The sequence below is a fragment of the Cherax quadricarinatus genome, chromosome 54, assembly GCF_038502225.1.
Source record: "Cherax quadricarinatus isolate ZL_2023a chromosome 54, ASM3850222v1, whole genome shotgun sequence".
Lineage (NCBI taxonomy): Eukaryota > Metazoa > Arthropoda > Malacostraca > Decapoda > Parastacidae > Cherax > Cherax quadricarinatus.
This window is the reverse complement of record NC_091345.1, coordinates 11,766,343-11,786,342: the sequence shown is the minus strand read 5'-3', so window position 1 is coordinate 11,786,342 and position 20,000 is coordinate 11,766,343. Positions and strand designations below refer to the sequence as shown.

The 20,000-nt window shown below is 46.0% G+C and overlaps 1 protein-coding gene and 1 long non-coding RNA gene across 3 annotated transcripts in view; one reads left to right on the top strand and one right to left on the bottom strand.

Annotated features, from left to right (window-relative positions):
- The window catches only part of LOC138854304 (uncharacterized), a 355,113-nt gene that overhangs the window by 144,383 nt on the left and 190,730 nt on the right, over positions 1-20,000 (top strand). The window lies entirely within an intron of this gene.
- The window catches only part of LOC128699068 (homeobox protein unc-42-like), a 259,437-nt gene that overhangs the window by 182,847 nt on the left and 56,590 nt on the right, over positions 1-20,000 (bottom strand). For both annotated transcript variants that reach the window (XM_070096598.1, XM_070096599.1), the window contains exons 2-3: positions 11,023-11,150; positions 5,464-5,571 (exon numbers count right to left, since the gene is read on the bottom strand). In XM_070096598.1, coding sequence (XP_069952699.1) covers positions 5,464-5,571; positions 11,023-11,150 — 236 coding nt within the window. The remainder of the gene's footprint in view (positions 1-5,463; positions 5,572-11,022; positions 11,151-20,000) is intronic.

Genomic DNA, 20,000 nt, shown 5'->3' with positions numbered 1-20,000 from the left:
GCAGCAGTTCACAATGCTGTGACTGCAGCAGTTCACAATGTTGTGACTGGAGCAGTTCACAATGCTGTGACTGCAGCAGTTCACAATGTTGTGACTGGAGCAGTTCACAGTTCACAATGTTGTGACTGGAGCAGTTCACAATGCTGTGACTGCAGCAGTTCACAATGTTGTGACTGGAGCAGTTCACAATGTTGTGACTGGAGCAGTTCACAATGTTGTGACTGGAGCAGTTCACAATGTTGTGACTGGAGCAGTTCACAGTTCACAATGTTGTGACTGGAGCAGTTCACAATGTTGTGACTGGAGCAGTTCACAGTTCACAATGTTGTGACTGGAGCAGTTCACAGTTCACAATGTTGTGACTGGAGCAGTTCACAATGTTGTGACTGGAGCAGTTCACAGTTCACAATGTTGTGACTGGAGCAGTTCACAGTTCACAATGTTGTGACTGGAGCAGTTCACAGTTCACAATGTTGTGACTGGAGCAGTTCACAATGTTGTGACTGGAGCAGTTCACAGTTCACAATGTTGTGACTGGAGCAGTTCACAGTTCACAATGTTGTGACTGGAGCAGTTCACAATGTTGTGACTGGAGCAGTTCACAGTTCACAATGTTGTGACTGGAGCAGTTCACAATGTTGTGACTGGAGCAGTTCACAGTTCACAATGTTGTGACTGGAGCAGTTCACAATGTTGTGACTGGAGCAGTTCACAGTTCACAATGTTGTGACTGGAGCAGTTCACAATGTTGTGACTGGAGCAGTTCACAGTTCACAATGTTGTGACTGGAGCAGTTCACAATGTTGTGACTGGAGCAGTTCACAGTGTTGTGACTGGAGCAGTTCACAATGCTGTGACTGGAGCAGTTCACAATGCTGTGACTGCAGCAGTTCACAATGCTGTGACTGGAGCAGTTCACAGTTCACAATGTTGTGACTGGAGCAGTTCACAATGTTGTGAGTGGAGCAGTTCACAATGCTGTGACTGGAGCAGTTCACAATGTTGTGACTGGAGCAGTTCACAATGCTGTGACTGGAGCAGTTCACAATGCTGTGACTGGAGCAGTTCACAGTTCACAATGCTGTGACTGGAGCAGTTCACAATGCTGTGACTGGAGCAGTTCACAATGTTGTGACTGGAGCAGTTCACAATGCTGTGACTGGAGCAGTTCACAATGTTGTGACTGGAGCAGTTCACAGTTCACAATGCTGTGACTGGAGCAGTTCACAATGCTGTGACTGGAGCAGTTCACAATGCTGTGACTGGAGCAGTTCACAATGTTGTGACTGGAGCAGTTCACAATGCTGTGACTGGAGCAGTTCACAATGCTGTGACTGGAGCAGTTCACAGTTCACAATGTTGTGACTGGAGCAGTTCACAATGCTGTGACTGGAGCAGTTCACAATGCTGTGACTGGAGCAGTTCACAATGCTGTGACTGGAGCAGTTCACAATGTTGTGACTGGAGCAGTTCACAGTTCACAATGCTGTGACTGGAGCATTTCACAATGCTGTGACTGGAGCAGTTCACAATGCTGTGACTGGAGCAGTTCACAATGTTGTGACTGGAGCAGTTCACAGTTCACAATGCTGTGACTGGAGCAGTTCACAATGCTGTGACTGGAGCAGTTCACAATGTTGTGACTGGAGCAGTTCACAATGTTGTGACTGGAGCAGTTCACAGTTCACAATGCTGTGACTGGAGCAGTTCACAATGCTGTGACTGGAGCAGTTCACAATGCTGTGACTGGAGCAGTTCACAATGCTGTGACTGGAGCAGTTCACAATGCTGTGACTGGAGCAGTTCACAATGCTGTGATTGGAGCAGTTCACAATGCTGTGATTGGAGCAGTTCACAATGCTGTGACTGGAACAGTTCACAATGCTGTGACTGGAACAGTTCACAATGCTTTGACTGGAACAGTTCACAATGCTGTGACTGGAACAGTTCACAATGCTTTGACTGGAACAGTTCACAATGCTGTGACTGGAACAGTTCACAATGCTGTGACTGGAACAGTTCTCAATGCTGTGACTGGAACATTTCACAATGCTGTGACTGGAACATTTTACAATGCTGTGACTGGAGCAGTTCACAATGCTGTGACTGAAACAGTTCACAATAATGTGACTGGAATAGTTCACAATGCTGTGACTGGAACAGTTCACAATGATGTGACTGGAACAGTTCACAATGCCGGGACTGGAACAGTTCACAATGCCGTGACCGGAACAGTTCACAATGATGTGACTGGAACAGTTCACAATGATGTGACCGGAACAGTTCACAATGATGTGACCGGAACAGTTCACAATGATGTGACTGGAACAGTTCACAATGATATGACTGGAACAGTTCACAATGCTGTGATTGGAGCATTTCACAGTGCTGTGACTGGAACATTTCACAATCCTATGACTGGAACAATTCAGTCAATGAATGGAACACTTTCGTCACAGTACCGTGGCTGGAACAGTTCAGTCACAGCATTACCAACTAGAACAATCCCGTCACAGCATTGTGACCGTAACAGCTGAATACCTTAACATCTCCACTGAGAACTGAATTGTGTGTAGGTTTAAATTTGTGAAACAGTGAAGACTTAATCCTCCTTGAAGGCAGTGAACCAGTGGCGTCCCAGACTGCAGACGCCAGTGTCATCACTCGATCCATCAGAGTTTTACGTCAAAACAATGCGTGCAAAACACGTTCTTAACTCGAAGTGACCTAGCTAGAGTCGTTCCCTTGAACGAATCTACCTCTACTTCTTACTCATTTCTGTAACATTGCAAGATTCTAAACATGTGTTGATTGTAACATGAAAGGCCTGGACCAATCATTCAACACCCTACGTGGTTGTTTTGCATACATACACACACACAGACACACACACACAGACACACACACACACACACACACACACACACACACACACACACACACACACACACACACACACACACACACATATATATATATAGATATATATATATATATATATATATATATATATATATATATGCAGGAAAGGTAGGGGGTGTGTGGACCAGGTGTTTACAGTGAAACATATAAGTGAACAGTATTTAGATAAGGCTAAAGAGGTCTTTGTGGCATTTATGGATTTGGAAAAGGCGTATGACAGGGTGGATAGGGGGGCAATGTGGCAGATGTTGCAAGTGTATGGTGTAGGAGGTAGGTTACTGAAAGCAGTGAAGAGTTTTTACGAGGATAGTGAGGCTCAAGTTAGAGTATGTAGGAAAGAGGGAAATTTTTTCCCAGTAAAAGTAGGCCTTAGACAAGGATGTGTGATGTCACCATGGTTGTTTAATATATTTATAGATGGGGTTGTAAGAGAAGTAAATGCGAGGGTCTTGGCAAGAGGCGTGGAGTTAAAAGATAAAGAATCACACACAAAGTGGGAGTTGTCACAGCTGCTCTTTGCTGATGACACTGTGCTCTTGGGAGATTCTGAAGAGAAGTTGCAGAGATTGGTGGATGAATTTGGTAGGGTGTGCAAAAGAAGAAAATTAAAGGTGAATACAGGAAAGAGTAAGGTTATGAGGATAACAAAAAGATTAGGTGATGAAAGATTGAATATCAGATTGGAGGGAGAGAGTATGGAGGAGGTGAACGTATTCAGATATTTGGGAGTGGACGTGTCAGCGGATGGGTCTATGAAAGATGAGGTGAATCATAGAATTGATGAGGGAAAAAGAGTGAGTGGTGCACTTAGGAGTCTGTGGAGACAAAGAACTTTGTCCTTGGAGGCAAAGAGGGGAATGTATGAGAGTATAGTTTTACCAACGCTCTTATATGGGTGTGAAGCGTGGGTGATGAATGTTGCAGCGAGGAGAAGGCTGGAGGCAGTGGAGATGTCATGTCTGAGGGCAATGTGTGGTGTGAATATAATGCAGAGAATTCGTAGTTTGGAAGTTAGGAGGAGGTGCGGGATTACCAAAACTGTTGTCCAGAGGGCTGAGGAAGGGTTGTTGAGGTGGTTCGGACATGTAGAGAGAATGGAGCGAAACAGAATGACTTCAAGAGTGTATCAGTCTGTAGTGGAAGGAAGGCGGGGTAGGGGTCGGCCTAGGAAAGGTTGGAGGGAGGGGGTAAAGGAGGTTTTGTGTGCGAGGGGCTTGGACTTCCAGCAGGCATGCATGAGCGTGTTTGATAGGAGTGAATGGAGACAAATGGTTTTTAATACTTGACGTGCTGTTGGAGTGTGAGCAAAGTAACATTTATGAAGGGATTCAGGGAAACCGGCAGGCCGGACTTGAGTCCTGGAGATGGGAAGTACAGTGCCTGCACTCTGAAGGAGGGGTGTTAATGTTGCAGTTTAAAAACTGTAGTGTAAAGCACCCTTCTGGCAAGACAGTGATGGAGTGAATGATGGTGAAAGTTTTTTTTTTCGGGCCACCCTGCCTTGGTGGGAATCGGCCAGTGTGATAATAAAAAAAATAAAAAATATATATGCAAACAATCGCAGACGGGCGATCTCAATTATGTAGAACAAGCCACGGGGGGTGGAAATCTTTAGCTCAAGTACTTCCACACACACACATACACACACACACACAAGAATTCACAGAAAAAGTGAAATCGTGTGGAAGATCTCCAGCAAGTGAGGCAGCAGCTACGGTTATACTTCCCCAGGGATCCGTCTCACACCTGGATACGCAATCCATTTGAAATTTCTCCCTCTGCCCCACACCTGTCACATCAGAAACAAGAGAAACTAATACGTATCGTATGATTGGCTACTGCAAATACAATTCAAACAGTAGCCACGTGCGGATTTGTGAGCCTTGAGGGTTATCAACGGCATTTGCCATAACATAACTATGCGAAGTTGGTTTTTCTGCATTCACAACAGTGAAGACAGTCACAACAGTGAAGACAGTCACAACAGTGAAGACAGTCACAACAGTGAAGACAGTCACAACAGTGAAGACAGTCACAACAGTGAAGACAGTCACAACAGTGAAGACAGTCACAACAGTGAAGACAAAGCCACAACAGTGAAGAGAGTGTCACAACTTTTTAATGGACAACAAATTATATATCTGTCGAATGGTTTGTAATGGACATTACATTATGGTGTCCCGTAGCTCGATCGCTAGCGCACTCAACTCACGCACTTGGGTTTGGAGTTCGAATCTCCGGTACGGCTGGAAAATATTAGGGACGTGTTTCCATAAGACACCAGTTGTCCCTGTTCACCCATCAGTAAAATGGGTACCTGAGTGTTAGTCGACTGGTGTGGGTAGCATCCTGGTACAAAACTGACCTAATTTGCCCGAAATGCTCTGCATAACAAGCGGCTTTCTATATAGTAGTATGTCATTGATGTCAGTTAGACCTGTATACCATGTACATGTTCTTGTAGTAATAGATATTATTTTATTATTAATCATTTGTAGAATATCCTGAAGGAGTCGAGGGAGGGATAAGGAGGAGACTTACCTGGATCCTAGCTTCGTTAAGCTTGGTCTTCCTGGCCAGCTCTTCCCTGCAGTAGATATCTGGGTAGTGACTCTTGGAGAATGCTGCCTCCAACTCCGCCAGCTGTTCCTGTGGGAGAGAGCCAGGTCACTTGGGGGCAGGCCAGGTCACTTGGGGGCAGGGCAGGTCACTTTGGGGAAGGCCAGGTCACTTTGGGGAAGGCCAGGTCACCTAACTGCAGTTTCACCACAGGTCATATTAATGAGTGATAAAGGTCACCTGGATTGTGAAAGAAGAAGACATAAATGGTGAGAGAAAGAAGACATGAATAGTGAATAGTGAGAGAAAGAAGACATGAATGGTGAGAGAAAGAAGACATGAATAGTGAATAGTGAGAGAAAGAAGACATGAATGGTGAGAGAAAGAAGACATGAATGGTGAGAGAAAGAAGACATGAATAGTGAATAGTGAGAGAAAGAAGACATGAATGGTGAGAGAAAGAAGACATGAATGGTGAGAGAAAGAAGACATGAATAGTGAATAGTGAGAGAAAGAAGACATGAATGGTGAGAGAAAGAAGACATGAATGGTGAGAGAAAGAAGACATGAATGGTGAGAGAAAGAAGACATGAATGGTGAGAGAAAGAAGACATGAATGGTGAGAGAAAGAAGACATGAATGGTGAGAGAAAGAATACATAAATAGTGAGAGAAAGAAGACATGAATGGTGAAAGAAAGAAGACATGAATAGTGTGAAAGAAACAAGACATGAATGATGAAAGTTATATAAAGGAAAAAATAGGATATATCGAAACTGGGAGAGAGTACTCACTTAGTTGTACTCACCTACATGTGGTTGCAGGGGTCGATTTACAGCTCCTGACCCCGCCTCTTCACTAGTCGCTACTAGGTCACTCTCCCTGCTCCATGAGCTTTATCATACCTCTTCTTAAAGCTATGTATGGATCCTGCCTCCACTACATCACTTCCCAGACTATTCCACTTCCTGGCAACTCTGTGACTGAAGAAATACTTTCTAACATCCCTGCGATTCATCTGTGTCTTCAACTTCCAATTGTGACCCCTTGTTGTTGTGTCCCATCTCTGGAACATCCTGTTTCTCTCCACTTTGTCAGTTCCTCTCAGTATTTTATATGGCGTTATCATATCCCTCCCTATCTCTCCTGTCATCCAGTGTCGTCAGGTCGATTTCCCTTAGCCTCTCCTCGTAGGACATGCCCCTTAGCTCCGGGACTAATCTTGTTACAAACCTTTGCACTTTCTCTAGTTTCCTTACATGCTTGGCCAGGTGTGGATTCCAAACTGGTGCTGCATACTCTAATATGTATAGGCCTATCGTACACTGTGTACAAGGTTCTGAATGATTCCTTATTAAAATGTCGGAATTCTGTTCTTAAGTTTGCTACTAAGTCTCTGCGATAAACACACCTTAAGCCAGCAGTTAGTAGAGCCAACAAGACTAGACAACACACTTGACCTTATCTTCACAAATAATGAGGACCTAGTAAGAGACATAACAATATCAAAAACAACTAATTCCGATCACAATCTAATCAAAGTCCAGACTTCCATGCATAGGGGTCCTAATCAGCAAAATGCATGGACCTGTGAAGGTATCCTCACAAAATACAACTTCAACAACAAGAACATCAACTGGGACCAGGTAAACCATGTCTTAAATGAAACATGTTGGGAAGATATCTTAAATAACATGGATCCAAACCAGTGCCTTGAAAGGATCAACTTCCTGGCAGCTGAAGCATGTTCTAGGCATATTCCTCTAAGAAAGAAGAAGATCAGGAGTAAACTGGAGAGAGAAAGACGCTCCCTCTACAGAAGACGACAAAGAATCACTGAGCTCCTGAGGAATGCTAGAATATCTGATACACGAAAGAAGGCGCTGACCAGGGAAGTGGAAACTATCGAACTTAAGTTAGAGGACTCTTACAGGAACTATGAGAGACAGGAGGAGCTTAAAGCTATTAGTGAAATTGAAAGAAATTCGAAATGTTTCTTTTCATATGCCAAAAACAAGGCAAATACTACATCTAATATCGGGCCCTTACTCAGACAGGATGGGACTTACACAGATGACAACAAGGAAATGAGTGAAATACTGAAATCCCAGTACGACTCTGTGTTTAGTGAGCCACTAATCGGTCTGAGGATCGACGACCCAAATGATTTCTTCATGAATGAGCCTCAAAACTCCATAAATGTATGCCAGTTTTCCGACATTACCCTAACTCCGGTAGACTTTGAAAAAGCCATTGACAACATGCCCATGCACTGAACCCCGGGCCCAGACTCGTGGAACTCTGTGTTCATTAAGAACTGCAAGAAACCCCTCTCACGTACCCTAAGTACACTATGGAGGAGGAGCTTGGACATGGGTGAAATTCCACAATCACTTAAAACAACGGATATAACCCCACTCCATAAAGGTGGCAGCAAAGATTAGCTAAGAACTATAGACCAATAGCTCTGACGTCCCACATCATAAAAATCTTTGAAAGAGTGCTAAGAAGCAGGATTGCAAACTACCTGGATTCCCAAAAACTGCACAATCCAGGGCAACATGGGTTCAGGGCAGGTCGCTCCTGCCTCTCACAACTGGTCAACAGAGTTAAATCGGAGGCTGCCATAGTGAAGAGCTCTGTTCTACAAGGCACAGTACTCGCCCCCATCCTGTTCCTCATCCTCATATCAGACATAGACAGAGATGTAACCCACAGCACCTTATCATCCTTTGCAGATGATACTAGGATCTGCATGAGGCTATCATCTATTGAGGACACTGTTAACCTCCAAGAAGATATAAACAAAGTTTTACAGTGGGCAGCGGAAAACAATATGATGTTCAATGAGGAGAAATTCCAACTACTCCGTTATGGAAAACTGGAGGGGATAATAACTAGAACAGAGTATGCTACAAACTCTGGCCATACAATAGAGCGGAAAAATAATGTAAGGGACCTGGGAGTAGTAATGTCTGAGGATCTCACTTTCAAGGATCACAACAGTGCCACGATCACAAGTGCAAAGAAAATTATAGGATGGATAATGAGAACGTTCAAAACGAGAGATGCCAAGTCAATGATGTTCCTTTTCAAATCACTTGTTCTCTTTAGGCTGGAATACTGCTGTACATTAACATCTCCGTTCAAAGCAGATGAAATTGCAGATCTAGAGAGTGTACAGAGAACCTTTACTGCACGTATAAGTTCTGTCAAGCACCTTAACTACTGGGAACGCTTGGAAGCACTTGACTTGTACTCGTTGGAACGCAGGAGAGAGAGAGATAATCTGCACTTGGAAAATCCTGGAAGGAATGGTCCCGAATTTGCACACAGAAATTACTCCCTACGAAATTAAAAGACTGGGCAGGCGATGCAAAATACCCCCAATTAAAAGTAGGGGCGCCATTGGTACACTAAGAGAAAACACCATAAGTGTCCGGGGCCCAAGACTGTTCAACAGCCTCCCATCAAGCATAAGGGGAATTACCAATAAACCCCTGGCTGCCATCAAGAGAGAGCTGGACAGATACCTAAATTCAGTGCCGGATCAGCCGGGCTGTGATTCGTACGTTGGACTGCGTGCGGCCAGCAGTAACAGCCTGGTTGATGAGGCCCTGATCCACCGGGATGCTTAGTCGTGGACCGGGCCGCGGGGGCGTTGATCCCAGGAATAACCTCCAGGTAGGCGCCCGTATGCTGTAGCAGTTATTTGGTTGATGTGCGCCTCAGGAGATATACCCAGTGTTATACTTACCCCAAGATCCTTTTCCTTGAGTGAGGCTTGTAGTCTCTAGCCCTCCCCTAGACTGTACTTCCTCTGCGGTTTTCTTTGCCCTTTCTCAATCTTCATGATTTTGCACTTGGTAGGGTTGAACTCCAGGAGTCAGTTTCTGGACCAGGCCTGCAGCCTGTCCAGATCCCTTTGTAGTTCCACCTGGTTGTCGTCCGATTGAACTCTTCTCATCAATTTCACATCATCTGCAAACAGGGACACTTCTGAGTCTATTCCTTCCGTCATGTTCACATATACTAGAAACTGCACCAGTAATAGGATTGACCCCTGTGGAACCTCGTTCGTCACAGACTCCCACTCTGACACCTCGTCTCGTACCGTGACTCGCTGATGTCTTCTCGACAAGTATTCCCTGATCCATTGCAGTGCCTTCCCTGTTATACCTGCCTGGTCCTCCAGCTTATGAACTAAATCTCTTGTATGAAACTGTGTCAAAAGCCTTCTTACAGTCCAAGAAAACGCAATCTACCTACCCCTCTCTCTCTTGTTTTACTGCTGTCACCCTGTCATAGAACTCCAGTAGGTTTGTGACACAGGATTTCCCTTCTCTGAAACCGTGCTGGTTGTCGTTGATAAGCTCATTCCTTTCTAGTTGCTTCACCACTCTTCTCCTGATAATCTTCTCCATGACTTTGCGTACTATACATATCAGTGACACTGGTCTGTACTTTAGAGCTTCGTGTTTGTCTCTTTTTTTTGGAAATTGGGACTACATTTGCTGTCTTCCATACCTCAGGTAGTCGCCCTGTTTCAATAGATGTGTTGATTGTTGTTAGTGGCACATATAGCGCCTCTGCTCCCTCTCTCAAGACCCATGGAGAGATGTTATCCGGCCCCATTGCCTTTGAGGTATCTGGCTCGCAGCAGCCTCTTCACTTCCTCCTCGGTTGTATGCATTGTGTCCAACACTTGATGGTGTACCCCACCTCTCCGTCTTTCCGGAGTCCCTTCTGTCTCCTCTGTGAACACTTCTTGGAATCTCATGTTGAGCTCTTCACATACTTCTCGGTGGTTTCTTGTGATCTCCCCCCCTTCCTTCCTCAACCTGATTACCTTGTCCTTGACTGTTGTTTTCCTCCTGATGTGGCTGTAGTGTACAACAGCTTCGGGTCAAATTTGGCTTTCGCCAAATTGGGTCTCCCTTCTTACCTATGCATATTCATTTCTGGTTCTACGACTGCTCTCTTTATTCTCTTGGGTACTTTGCCTTTTATACTTCTTCCATTCTCTAGCACACTTGGTTTTGGCCTCTCTACACCTTTTGAGTGAAACAAGGGCTCATCCTGGCCTTCTCGTTATTTGTGTTACCTTGCTAGTGCTCTGTCCCACTGAACCTCGTGCAGAAAATTCCTCATGCCTTTGTAGTCCCCTCTCTTGTAGTTTGGCTTCGTTCGTCGTGCCCTTCCTGCTTCCCTCTCCACTTGTAACTCTACTATGTATTCGAGGCTCAGAACCACGTAGTCAGTGGCCCGGAAGGGTCTTTCATATGTGATGTCCTCAATATCTTCACTACTCAAGGTGAATACTAGGTCCAGTTTTGCTGGTTCATCCTCTCCTCTCTCTCTCTGGTAGTGTCCCTTACATATTGGTAGATGAAGTTTTCCAGTACCACCTGCATCATCTTGGCCCTCCACGTTTCTGGGTGTGTGTGTGAGAGAGAGTTACATTTCCTTCTGAGACATCCCACAAATAATACGAGTCTTTAGAGATAACTCTACTGAGAGATAATATTAGAGTGAGGAGTACCTGCGTGAAGGTGGTGCGGTGTCTCCTGCGTGCGGGCGTGGGACAGGTGGTGGGCGTGGGCGTGGGCGAGTGACCCGTGGTGCACATTCCGCCCTCACTCTTCACTTTCTTGAAGGCTCCGTCACTACCTAGAACGGGAAGAAAGTTACCCTGAGATGTGTGAAGGACGGGAGACTGAGGGAGGGTAGAGGGAGGAGGGATAAGATGATAGATGGAGGGGAGAGAATTGATGTGGAAGTTCTTTTAAGGTTTATATATATATATATATATATATATATATATATATATATATATATATATATATATATATATATATATATATATATATATATATATATATAAACACAATGGCCACTTTATTAGGTACACCTGGTCGTTAATGCAATTATCTAATCAGCCAATCACGTGGCAGCTCCTCAATGCCTAAAAACATGCAGACATAGTCAAGAGGTTCATTTGTTCAGACTAAACTTCAAAATGGGGAAGAAATGGGATCTAAATGACTTTAACCTTGCAGCGAGTGTTGGTGACAGACGAGATGGTTTGTGTATCTCAGAAACTGTTGATCTCCTGGGATTTTCACGCACAACAATCTCTACAGTTTACAGAGAATTGTGTGAAAAACATAAAGCATCCAGTGAGCGGCAGTCCTGTGGGCGAAAACGCCTTGTTAATGAGAGAGGTTAGAGGAAGATGGCCAGACTGGTTCAACATGAAAGGAAGTGACAGTAACTCAAGTAACCACGAGTTATCACAGTGGTACGCTGAAGAGTATCTCTGAACATGCAATACGTCCAACCTTGAAATGGACAGGCTACGGCAGCAGAAGACCACACCGGGTTCCAATCCTGTCAGCTAAGAACAGGATACTGAGGCTACAGTGGGCACAGGCTCACCAAAACTGGACCTCTGAACATTGGAAAAAGCTTCACCTGGTCTGACGAATCGTGATTTCTGCTGCGACATGCAGATGGTTGGGTCAGAATTTGGCGTAAACCTTTGGGATGTGGCAGAACGGGAGTTTACAGCATGAAAGTGCAGAAGACAAATCTGCAGTAACTGTGTGATGCTGTCATGTCAAATATATAATATATATAATATAAAAGACTGGAACAATTCACAAATTACCCAGAATAACGTATCTGAACATTTCATAAAACCCACAATGCCATGGCATGTACAATTCACAAAATATTCGTATCATAGCTTCGTTAACGTTCGTATCATAGCTTCGTTAACGTTCGTATCATAGCTTCGTTAACGTTCGTATCTTAGCTTCGTTGTCGTGGTATGTTGTCGTATTCACTCGAATAATAAAACCCTCAATTTTTCACTGTTTTAAGCAATTTTTAGAGGAAGTGATCCAGAGTGTACACTGTGCATACTATTATGATTATGGTGTATGATACCAACTTGATGAGCGAACTATACACACAACACAGTGGAAGATAAGGGGAATCAGTCCCTCAGCCTAGAGACCGATGTTCAGTACCTTTGTTTTCCATTGTCTTCTGTGGATACTTCTGCAAGACTGAGGGACTGATTGCCTATTCTTTTATGTATAATTTTGCAAGACTGAGAGACTGATTACGCCATCTTTTATGTACAATTCTTCAAGACTGAGGGACTGATTGCCTCAACTTCCACTGGCGAAATGTCTTCAAATAAAGCTACCCAGGTGTTGCACGTGTCTGGTTCCTCACATAATATTGCGTATCATTGACAACATTTTTTTCCAAGGCCACACTTGACCTCCGTCAACAAAAAGAATAAACAAGAGGCACAACTTTGTCTGTGTCACTCGTGCCTCCCCTGAGGCACTAGAGAAAAAAATTCAATCAATACTCAATTTGTAATCAACTCACATTGATAATCCCGTAAATCCCCCGTGTTCAAAAGAGAGCAGCTAAGGGGATTACTAGGATTGAGTGAGCATGTTGAGGTGGTGAAGTGCTCTCCAGCTTCTCAAGTGGACTGTACCACTTGTGTGTTGGCTGATACACTTGGAGAATTTATAGCACTCGTGTGTGCTAAAGTGGTGTCACTTTTTTTTAAGTGTTTTTTCTTTCAAGGGTCTTTCCACAAGTGTTCACCGCGAGATAGTGTGGGACAAAGGAAACGTATTTGCCATCACTCAGTCAGTAGTTGTCTTGCCGGAAGTGCGCAGACGACACAGTTCTTGAGGGATGATGGAGTTAGTGTGTATGTATGTTAGTACATGTGGTTGTAGGAATCGGTTCACAGTTCCTGGCCCCGCCTGTGTGTGTGTGTGTGTGTATGTTTTACAAAGGTTACTTAAGAAAACGTTTATCTAAATCAAATTACGTAGCTCTTAGTTGAAGCAGTTTCAAACTTGTAGTCGCACTTAATGACGTGCCATTTAGAGAACTGAAAACTGGGGAAATATTTTCATCCTACAGTAAAGAATAACTAAAAATCTTTCATTTAGGACGCGTTGTCTGTAGAGTTTTATCATAGTTTGTAAATATTGTATTGTTAATGTTAGTTATGCAAGGAGAAGTTCCTAGGTCTATTGTGTATCCGTATATTTTGTTTCACCTACAAGATGGCGATGGTGGTGCATAATATTCTGTCCACCGCCCTCCACAGGATGGGTATGGTGGTGCATAATCTGTCCACCTCCCTCCACAGGATGGGTATGGTGGTGCATAATATTCTGTCCACTGCCCTCCACAGGATGGGTATGGTGGTGCACAATATTCTGTCCACTGCCCTCCACAGGATGGGTATGGTGGTGCACAATATTCTGTCCACTGCCCTCCACAGGATGGGTATGGTGGTGCACAATATTCTGTCCACTGCCCTCCACAGGATGGGTATGGTGGTGCACAATATTCTGTCCACTGCCCTCCACAGGATGGGTATGGTGGTGCACAATATTCTGTCCACTGCCCTCCACAGGATGGGTATGGTGGTGCACAATATTCTGTCCACTGCCCTCCACAGGATGGGTATGGTGGTGCACAATATTCTGTCCACTGCCCTCCACAGGATGGGTATGGTGGTGCATAATATTCTGTCCACCGCCCTCCACAGGATGGGTATGGTGGTGCACAATATTCTGTCCACTGCCCTCCACAGGATGGGTATGGTGGTGCACAATATTCTGTCCACCGCCCTCCACAGGATGGGTATGGTGGTGCACAATATTCTGTCCACCGCCCTCCACAGGATGGGTATGGTGGTGCACAATATTCTGTCCACCGCCCTCCACAGGATGGGTATGGTGGTGCATAATATTCTGTCCACCGCCCTCCACATGATGGGTATGGCGGTGCATAATATTCTGTCCCCCGCCCTCCACAGGATGGGTATGGTGGTGCACAATATTCTGTCCACCGCCCTCCACAGGATGGGTATGGTGGTGCACAATATTCTGTCCACCGCCCTCCACAGGATGGGTATGGTGGTGCATAATATTCTGTCCACCGCCCTCCACAGGATGGGTATGGTGGTGCACAATATTCTGTCCACTGCCCTCCACAGGATGGGTATGGTGGTGCACAATATTCTGTCCACCGCCCTCCACAGGATGGGTATGGTGGTGCATAATATTCTGTCCACCGCCCTCCACAGGATGGGTATGGTGGTGCACAATATTCTGTCCACCGCCCTCCACAGGATGGGTATGGTGGTGCACAATATTCTGTCCACTGCCCTCCACAGGATGGGTATGGTGGTGCACAATATTCTGTCCACTGCCCTCCACAGGATGGGTATGGTGGTGCATAATATTCTGTCCACCGCCCTCCACAGGATGGGTATGGTGGTGCACAATATTCTGTCCACTGCCCTCCACAGGATGGGTATGGCGGTGCATAATATTCTGTCCACCGCCCTCCACAGGATGGGTATGGCGGTGCATAATATTCTGTCCACTGCCCTCCACAGGATGGGTATGGCGGTGCATAATATTCTGTCCACCGCCCTCCACAGGATGGGTATGGCGGTGCACAATATTCTGTCCACTGCCCTCCACAGGATGGGTATGGCGGTGCACAATATTCTGTCCACTGCCCTCCACAGGATGGGTATGGCGGTGCACAATATTCTGTCCACTGCCCTCCACAGGATGGGTATGGTGGTGCACAATATTCTGTCCACTGCCCTCCACAGGATGGGTATGGCGGTGCACAATATTCTGTCCACTGCCCTCCACAGGATGGGTATGGTGGTGCACAATATTCTGTCCACTGCCCTCCACAGGATGGGTATGGTGGTGCACAATATTCTGTCCACCGCCCTCCACAGGATGGGTATGGTGGTGCACAATATTCTGTCCACTGCCCTCCACAGGATGGGTATGGTGGTGCACAATATTCTGTCCACCGCCCTCCACAAGATGGGTATGGCGGTGCACAATATTCTGTCCACTGCCCTCCACAGGATGGGTATGGTGGTGCACAATATTCTGTCCACTGCCCTCCACAGGATGGGTATGGTGGTGCACAATATTCTGTCCACTGCCCTCCACAGGATGGGTATGGTGGTGCACAATATTCTGTCCACTGCCCTCCACAGGATGGGTATGGTGGTGCACAATATTCTGTCCACTGCCCTCCACAGGATGGGTATGGTGGTGCATAATATTCTGTCCACCGCCCTCCACAGGATGGGTATGGCGGTGCACAATATTCTGTCCACCTCCCTCCACAGGATGGGTATGGTGGTGCATAATCTGTCCACCTCCCTCCACAGGATGGGTATGGCGGTACATAATATTCTGTCCACCGCCCTCCACAGGATGGGTATGGTGGTGCATAATATTCTGTCCACTGCCCTCCACAGGATGGGTATGGTGGTGCACAATATTCTGTCCACTGCCCTCCACAGGATGGGTATGGTGGTGCACAATATTCTGTCCACTGCCCTCCACAGGATGGGTATGGTGGTGCACAATATTCTGTCCACTGCCCTCCACAGGATGGGTATGGTGGTGCACAATATTCTGTCCACCGCCCTCCACAGGATGGGTATGGTGGTGCACAATATTCTGTCCACTGCCCTCCACAGGATGGGTATGGTGGTGCACAATATTCTGTCCACTGCCCTCCACAGGACTGCCCTCCACAGATGGGTATGGTGGTGCACAATATTCTGTCCACCGCCCTCCACAGGATGGGTATGGTGGTGCACAATATTCTGTCCACTGCCCTCCACAGGATGGGTATGGTGGTGCACAATATTCTGTCCACTGCCCTCCACAGGATGGGTATGGTGGTGCATAATATTCTGTCCACCGCCCTCCACAGGATGGGTATGGTGGTGCACAATATTCTGTCCACTGCCCTCCACAGGATGGGTATGGTGGTGCACAATATTCTGTCCACTGCCCTCCACAGGATGGGTATGGTGGTGCACAATATTCTGTCCACTGCCCTCCACAGGATGGGTATGGTGGTGCACAATATTCTGTCCACCGCCCTCCACAGGATGGGTATGGTGGTGCACAATATTCTGTCCACTGCCCTCCACAGGATGGGTATGGTGGTGCACAATATTCTGTCCACTGCCCTCCACAGGATGGCTGTGGCGGAGCAAAATAAACTAACTAGTGATGTTTATTGTTTTATTGGGTTTAAAGTCTGTGGACCACACGAGGATCATTAAGGCTGTATGCCACATGTACCTTAATCCCTGAAATGTGGATGTACGCAGTGAAATACGGGTAAACAAAGTGAAATATGGAAATACACAGTGAAACAGGGAAATACACAGTGAAATACGGATATACAGATATACACCGTATACCTCTCGGCGTATATACCTTCAAATATAAAACACAAGAGTGATAGAATACTGCAGACGTCCTACTGGCCCATGCTAGGCAAGTTCAACTCACATCCACTCATTGTACTTGCCTAAACTATATTTAAAGCTTCCCAAAACTCTCGCCTTCAATGGCACTGCCTTAGAGTTTATCCCACTCATCTACTGCCTGAGAGTTTATCCCACTCATCTACTGCCTGAGAGTTTGTTCCACTCAACTACTGCCTGAGAGTTTGTTCCACTCATCTACTGCCTGAGAGTTTGTTCCACTCATCTTCTGCCTGAGAGTTTGTTCCACTCATCTTCTGCCTGAGAGTTTGTCCCACTCATCTACTGCCTGAGAGTTTGTCCCAATCATCTACTGCCTGAGAGTTTGTCCCATTCATCTACTGCCTGAGAGTTTGTCCCACTCATCTACTGCCTGAGAGTTTGTCCCACTCATCTACTGCCTGAGAGTTTGTCCCACTCATCTACTGCCTGAGAGTTTGTCACACTCATCTACTGCCTGAGAGTTTGTCCCACTCATCTACTGCCTGAGAGTTTGTCCCACTCATCTACTGCCTGAGAGTTTGTCCCACTCATCTACTGCCTGAGAGTTTGTCCCACTCATCTACTGCCTGAGAGTTTGTCCCACTCATCTACTGCCTGAGAGTTTGTCACACTCATCTACTGCCTGAGAGTTTGTCCCACTCATCTTCTGCCTGAGAGTTTGTCCCACTCATCTACTGCCTGAGAGTTTGTCCCACTCATCTACTGCCTGAGAGTTTGTTCCACTCATCTACTGCCTGAGAGTTTGTCCCACTCATCTTCTGCCTGAGAGTTTGTCCCACTCATCTACTGCTGTGAGAGTTTGTCCCACTCATCTACTGCCTGAGAGTTTGTTCCACTCAACTACTGCCTGAGAGTTTTTTCCACTCATCTTCTGCCTGAGAGTTTGTTCCACTCATCTACTGCCTGAGAGTTTGTCCCACTCATCTACTGCCTGAGAGTTTGTCCCACTCATCTACTGCCTGAGAGTTTGTCCCACTCATCTACTGCCTGAGAGTTTGTCCCACTCATCTTCTGCCTGAGAGTTTGTCCCACTCATCTACTGCCTGAGAGTTTGTCCCACTCATCTACTGCCTGAGAGTTTGTCCCACTCATCTACTGTCTGAGAGTTTGTTCCACTCATCTACTGCCTGAGAGTTTGTTCCACTCATCTACTGCCTGAGAGTTTGTCCCACTCATCTACTGCCTGAGAGTTTGTCCCACTCATCTACTGCCTGAGAATTTGTCCCACTCATCTGCCTGAGAGTTTGTCCCACTCATCTACTGCCTGAGAGTTTGTTCCACTCATCTACTGCCTGAGAGTTTGTCCCATTCATCTACTGCCTGAGAGTTTGTCCCACTCATCTTCTGTCTTGGAGTTTGTCCCACTCATCTACTGCCTGAGAGTTTGTCCCACTCATCTTCTGCCTGAGAGTTTGTCCCACTCATCTACTGCCTGAGAGTTTGTCCCACTCATCTACTGCCTGAGAGTTTGTCCCACTCATCTACTGCCTGAGAGTTTGTCCCACTCATCTACTGCCTGAGAATTTGTCCCACTCATCTACTGCCTGAGAATTTGTCCCACTCATCTTCTGCCTGAGAGTTTGTCCCACTCATCTACTGCCTGAGAGTTTGTTCCACTCATCTACTGCCTGAGAGTTTGTTCCATTCATCTACTGCCTGAGAGTTTGTCCCACTCATCTTTTGCGTGAGAGTTTGTCCCACTCATCTACTGCCTGAGAGATTGTTCCACTCATCTACTGCCTGAGAGTTTGTTCCACTCATCTACTGCCTGAGAGATTGTTCCACTCATCTACTGCCTGAGAGTTTGTTCCACTCATCTACTGCCTGAGAGTTTGTTCCATTCATCTACTGCCTGAGAGTTTGTTCCACTCATCTTCTGCATGAGAGTTTGTCCCACTCATCTACTGCCTGAGAGTTTGTTCCACTCATCTACTGCCTGAGAGTTTGTCCCACTCATCTACTGCCTGAGAGTTTGTTCCACTCATCTACTGCCTGAGAGTTTGTTCCACTCATCTACTGCCTGAAAGTTTGTTCCACTCATCTACTGCCTGAGAGTTTGTTCCACTCATCTACTGCCTGAGAGTTTGTTCCAAACATCTACTGCCTGAGAGTTTGTTCCATTCATCTACTGCCTGAGAGTTTGTCCCACTCATCTTTTGCCTGAGAGTTTGTCCCACTCATCTACTGCCTGAGAGATTGTTCCACTCATCTACTGCCTGAGAGTTTGTCCCACTCATCTTCTGCCTGAGAGTTTGTCCCACTCATCTACTGCCTGAGAGTTTGTTCCACTCATCTACTGAGAGTTTGTTCCACTCATCTACTGCCTGAGTTTGTTCCACTCATCTACTGCCTGAAAGTTTGTTCCACTCATCTACTGCCTGAGAGTTTGTTCCAAACATCTACTGCCTGAGAGTTTGTTCCACTCATCTAATGCCTGAGAGTTTGTTCCACTCATCTACTGCCTGAAAGTTTGTTCCACTTATCTACTGTTGAGAGTTTGTTCCACTCATCTACTGCCTGAGAGTTTGTTCCACTCATCTACTGCCTGAGAGTTTGTCCCACTCATCTACTGCCTGAGAGTTTGTTCCACTTACCTACTGCCTGAGAGTTTGTTCCACTCATCTACTGCCTGAGAGTTTGTCCCACTCATCTATTGCCTGAGAGTTTGTTCCACTCATCTACTGCCTGAGAATTTGTCCCACTCATCTACTGTCTGAGCGTTTGTCCCACTCATCTACTGCCTGAGAGTTTGCCCCACTCATCTACTGCCTGAGAGTTTGTTCCACTCATCTAATGCCTGAGAGTTTGCCCCACTCATCTACTGCCTGAGAGTTTGTTCCACTCATCTAATGCCTGAGAGTTTGTCCCACTCATCTACTGTCTGAGTTTGTCCCACTCATCTACTGCCTGAGAGTTTGTTCCACTCATCTAATGCCTGAGAGTTTGTTCCACTCATCTACTGCCTGAGAGTTTGTCCCACTCATCTACTGCCTGAGAGTTTGTCCCACTCATCTACTGCCTGAGAGTTTGTTCCACTCATCTACTGCCTGAGAGTTTGTTCCACTCATCTACTGCCTGAGAGATTGTTCCACTCATCTACTGCCTGAGAGTTTGTTCCACTCATCTACTGCCTGAGA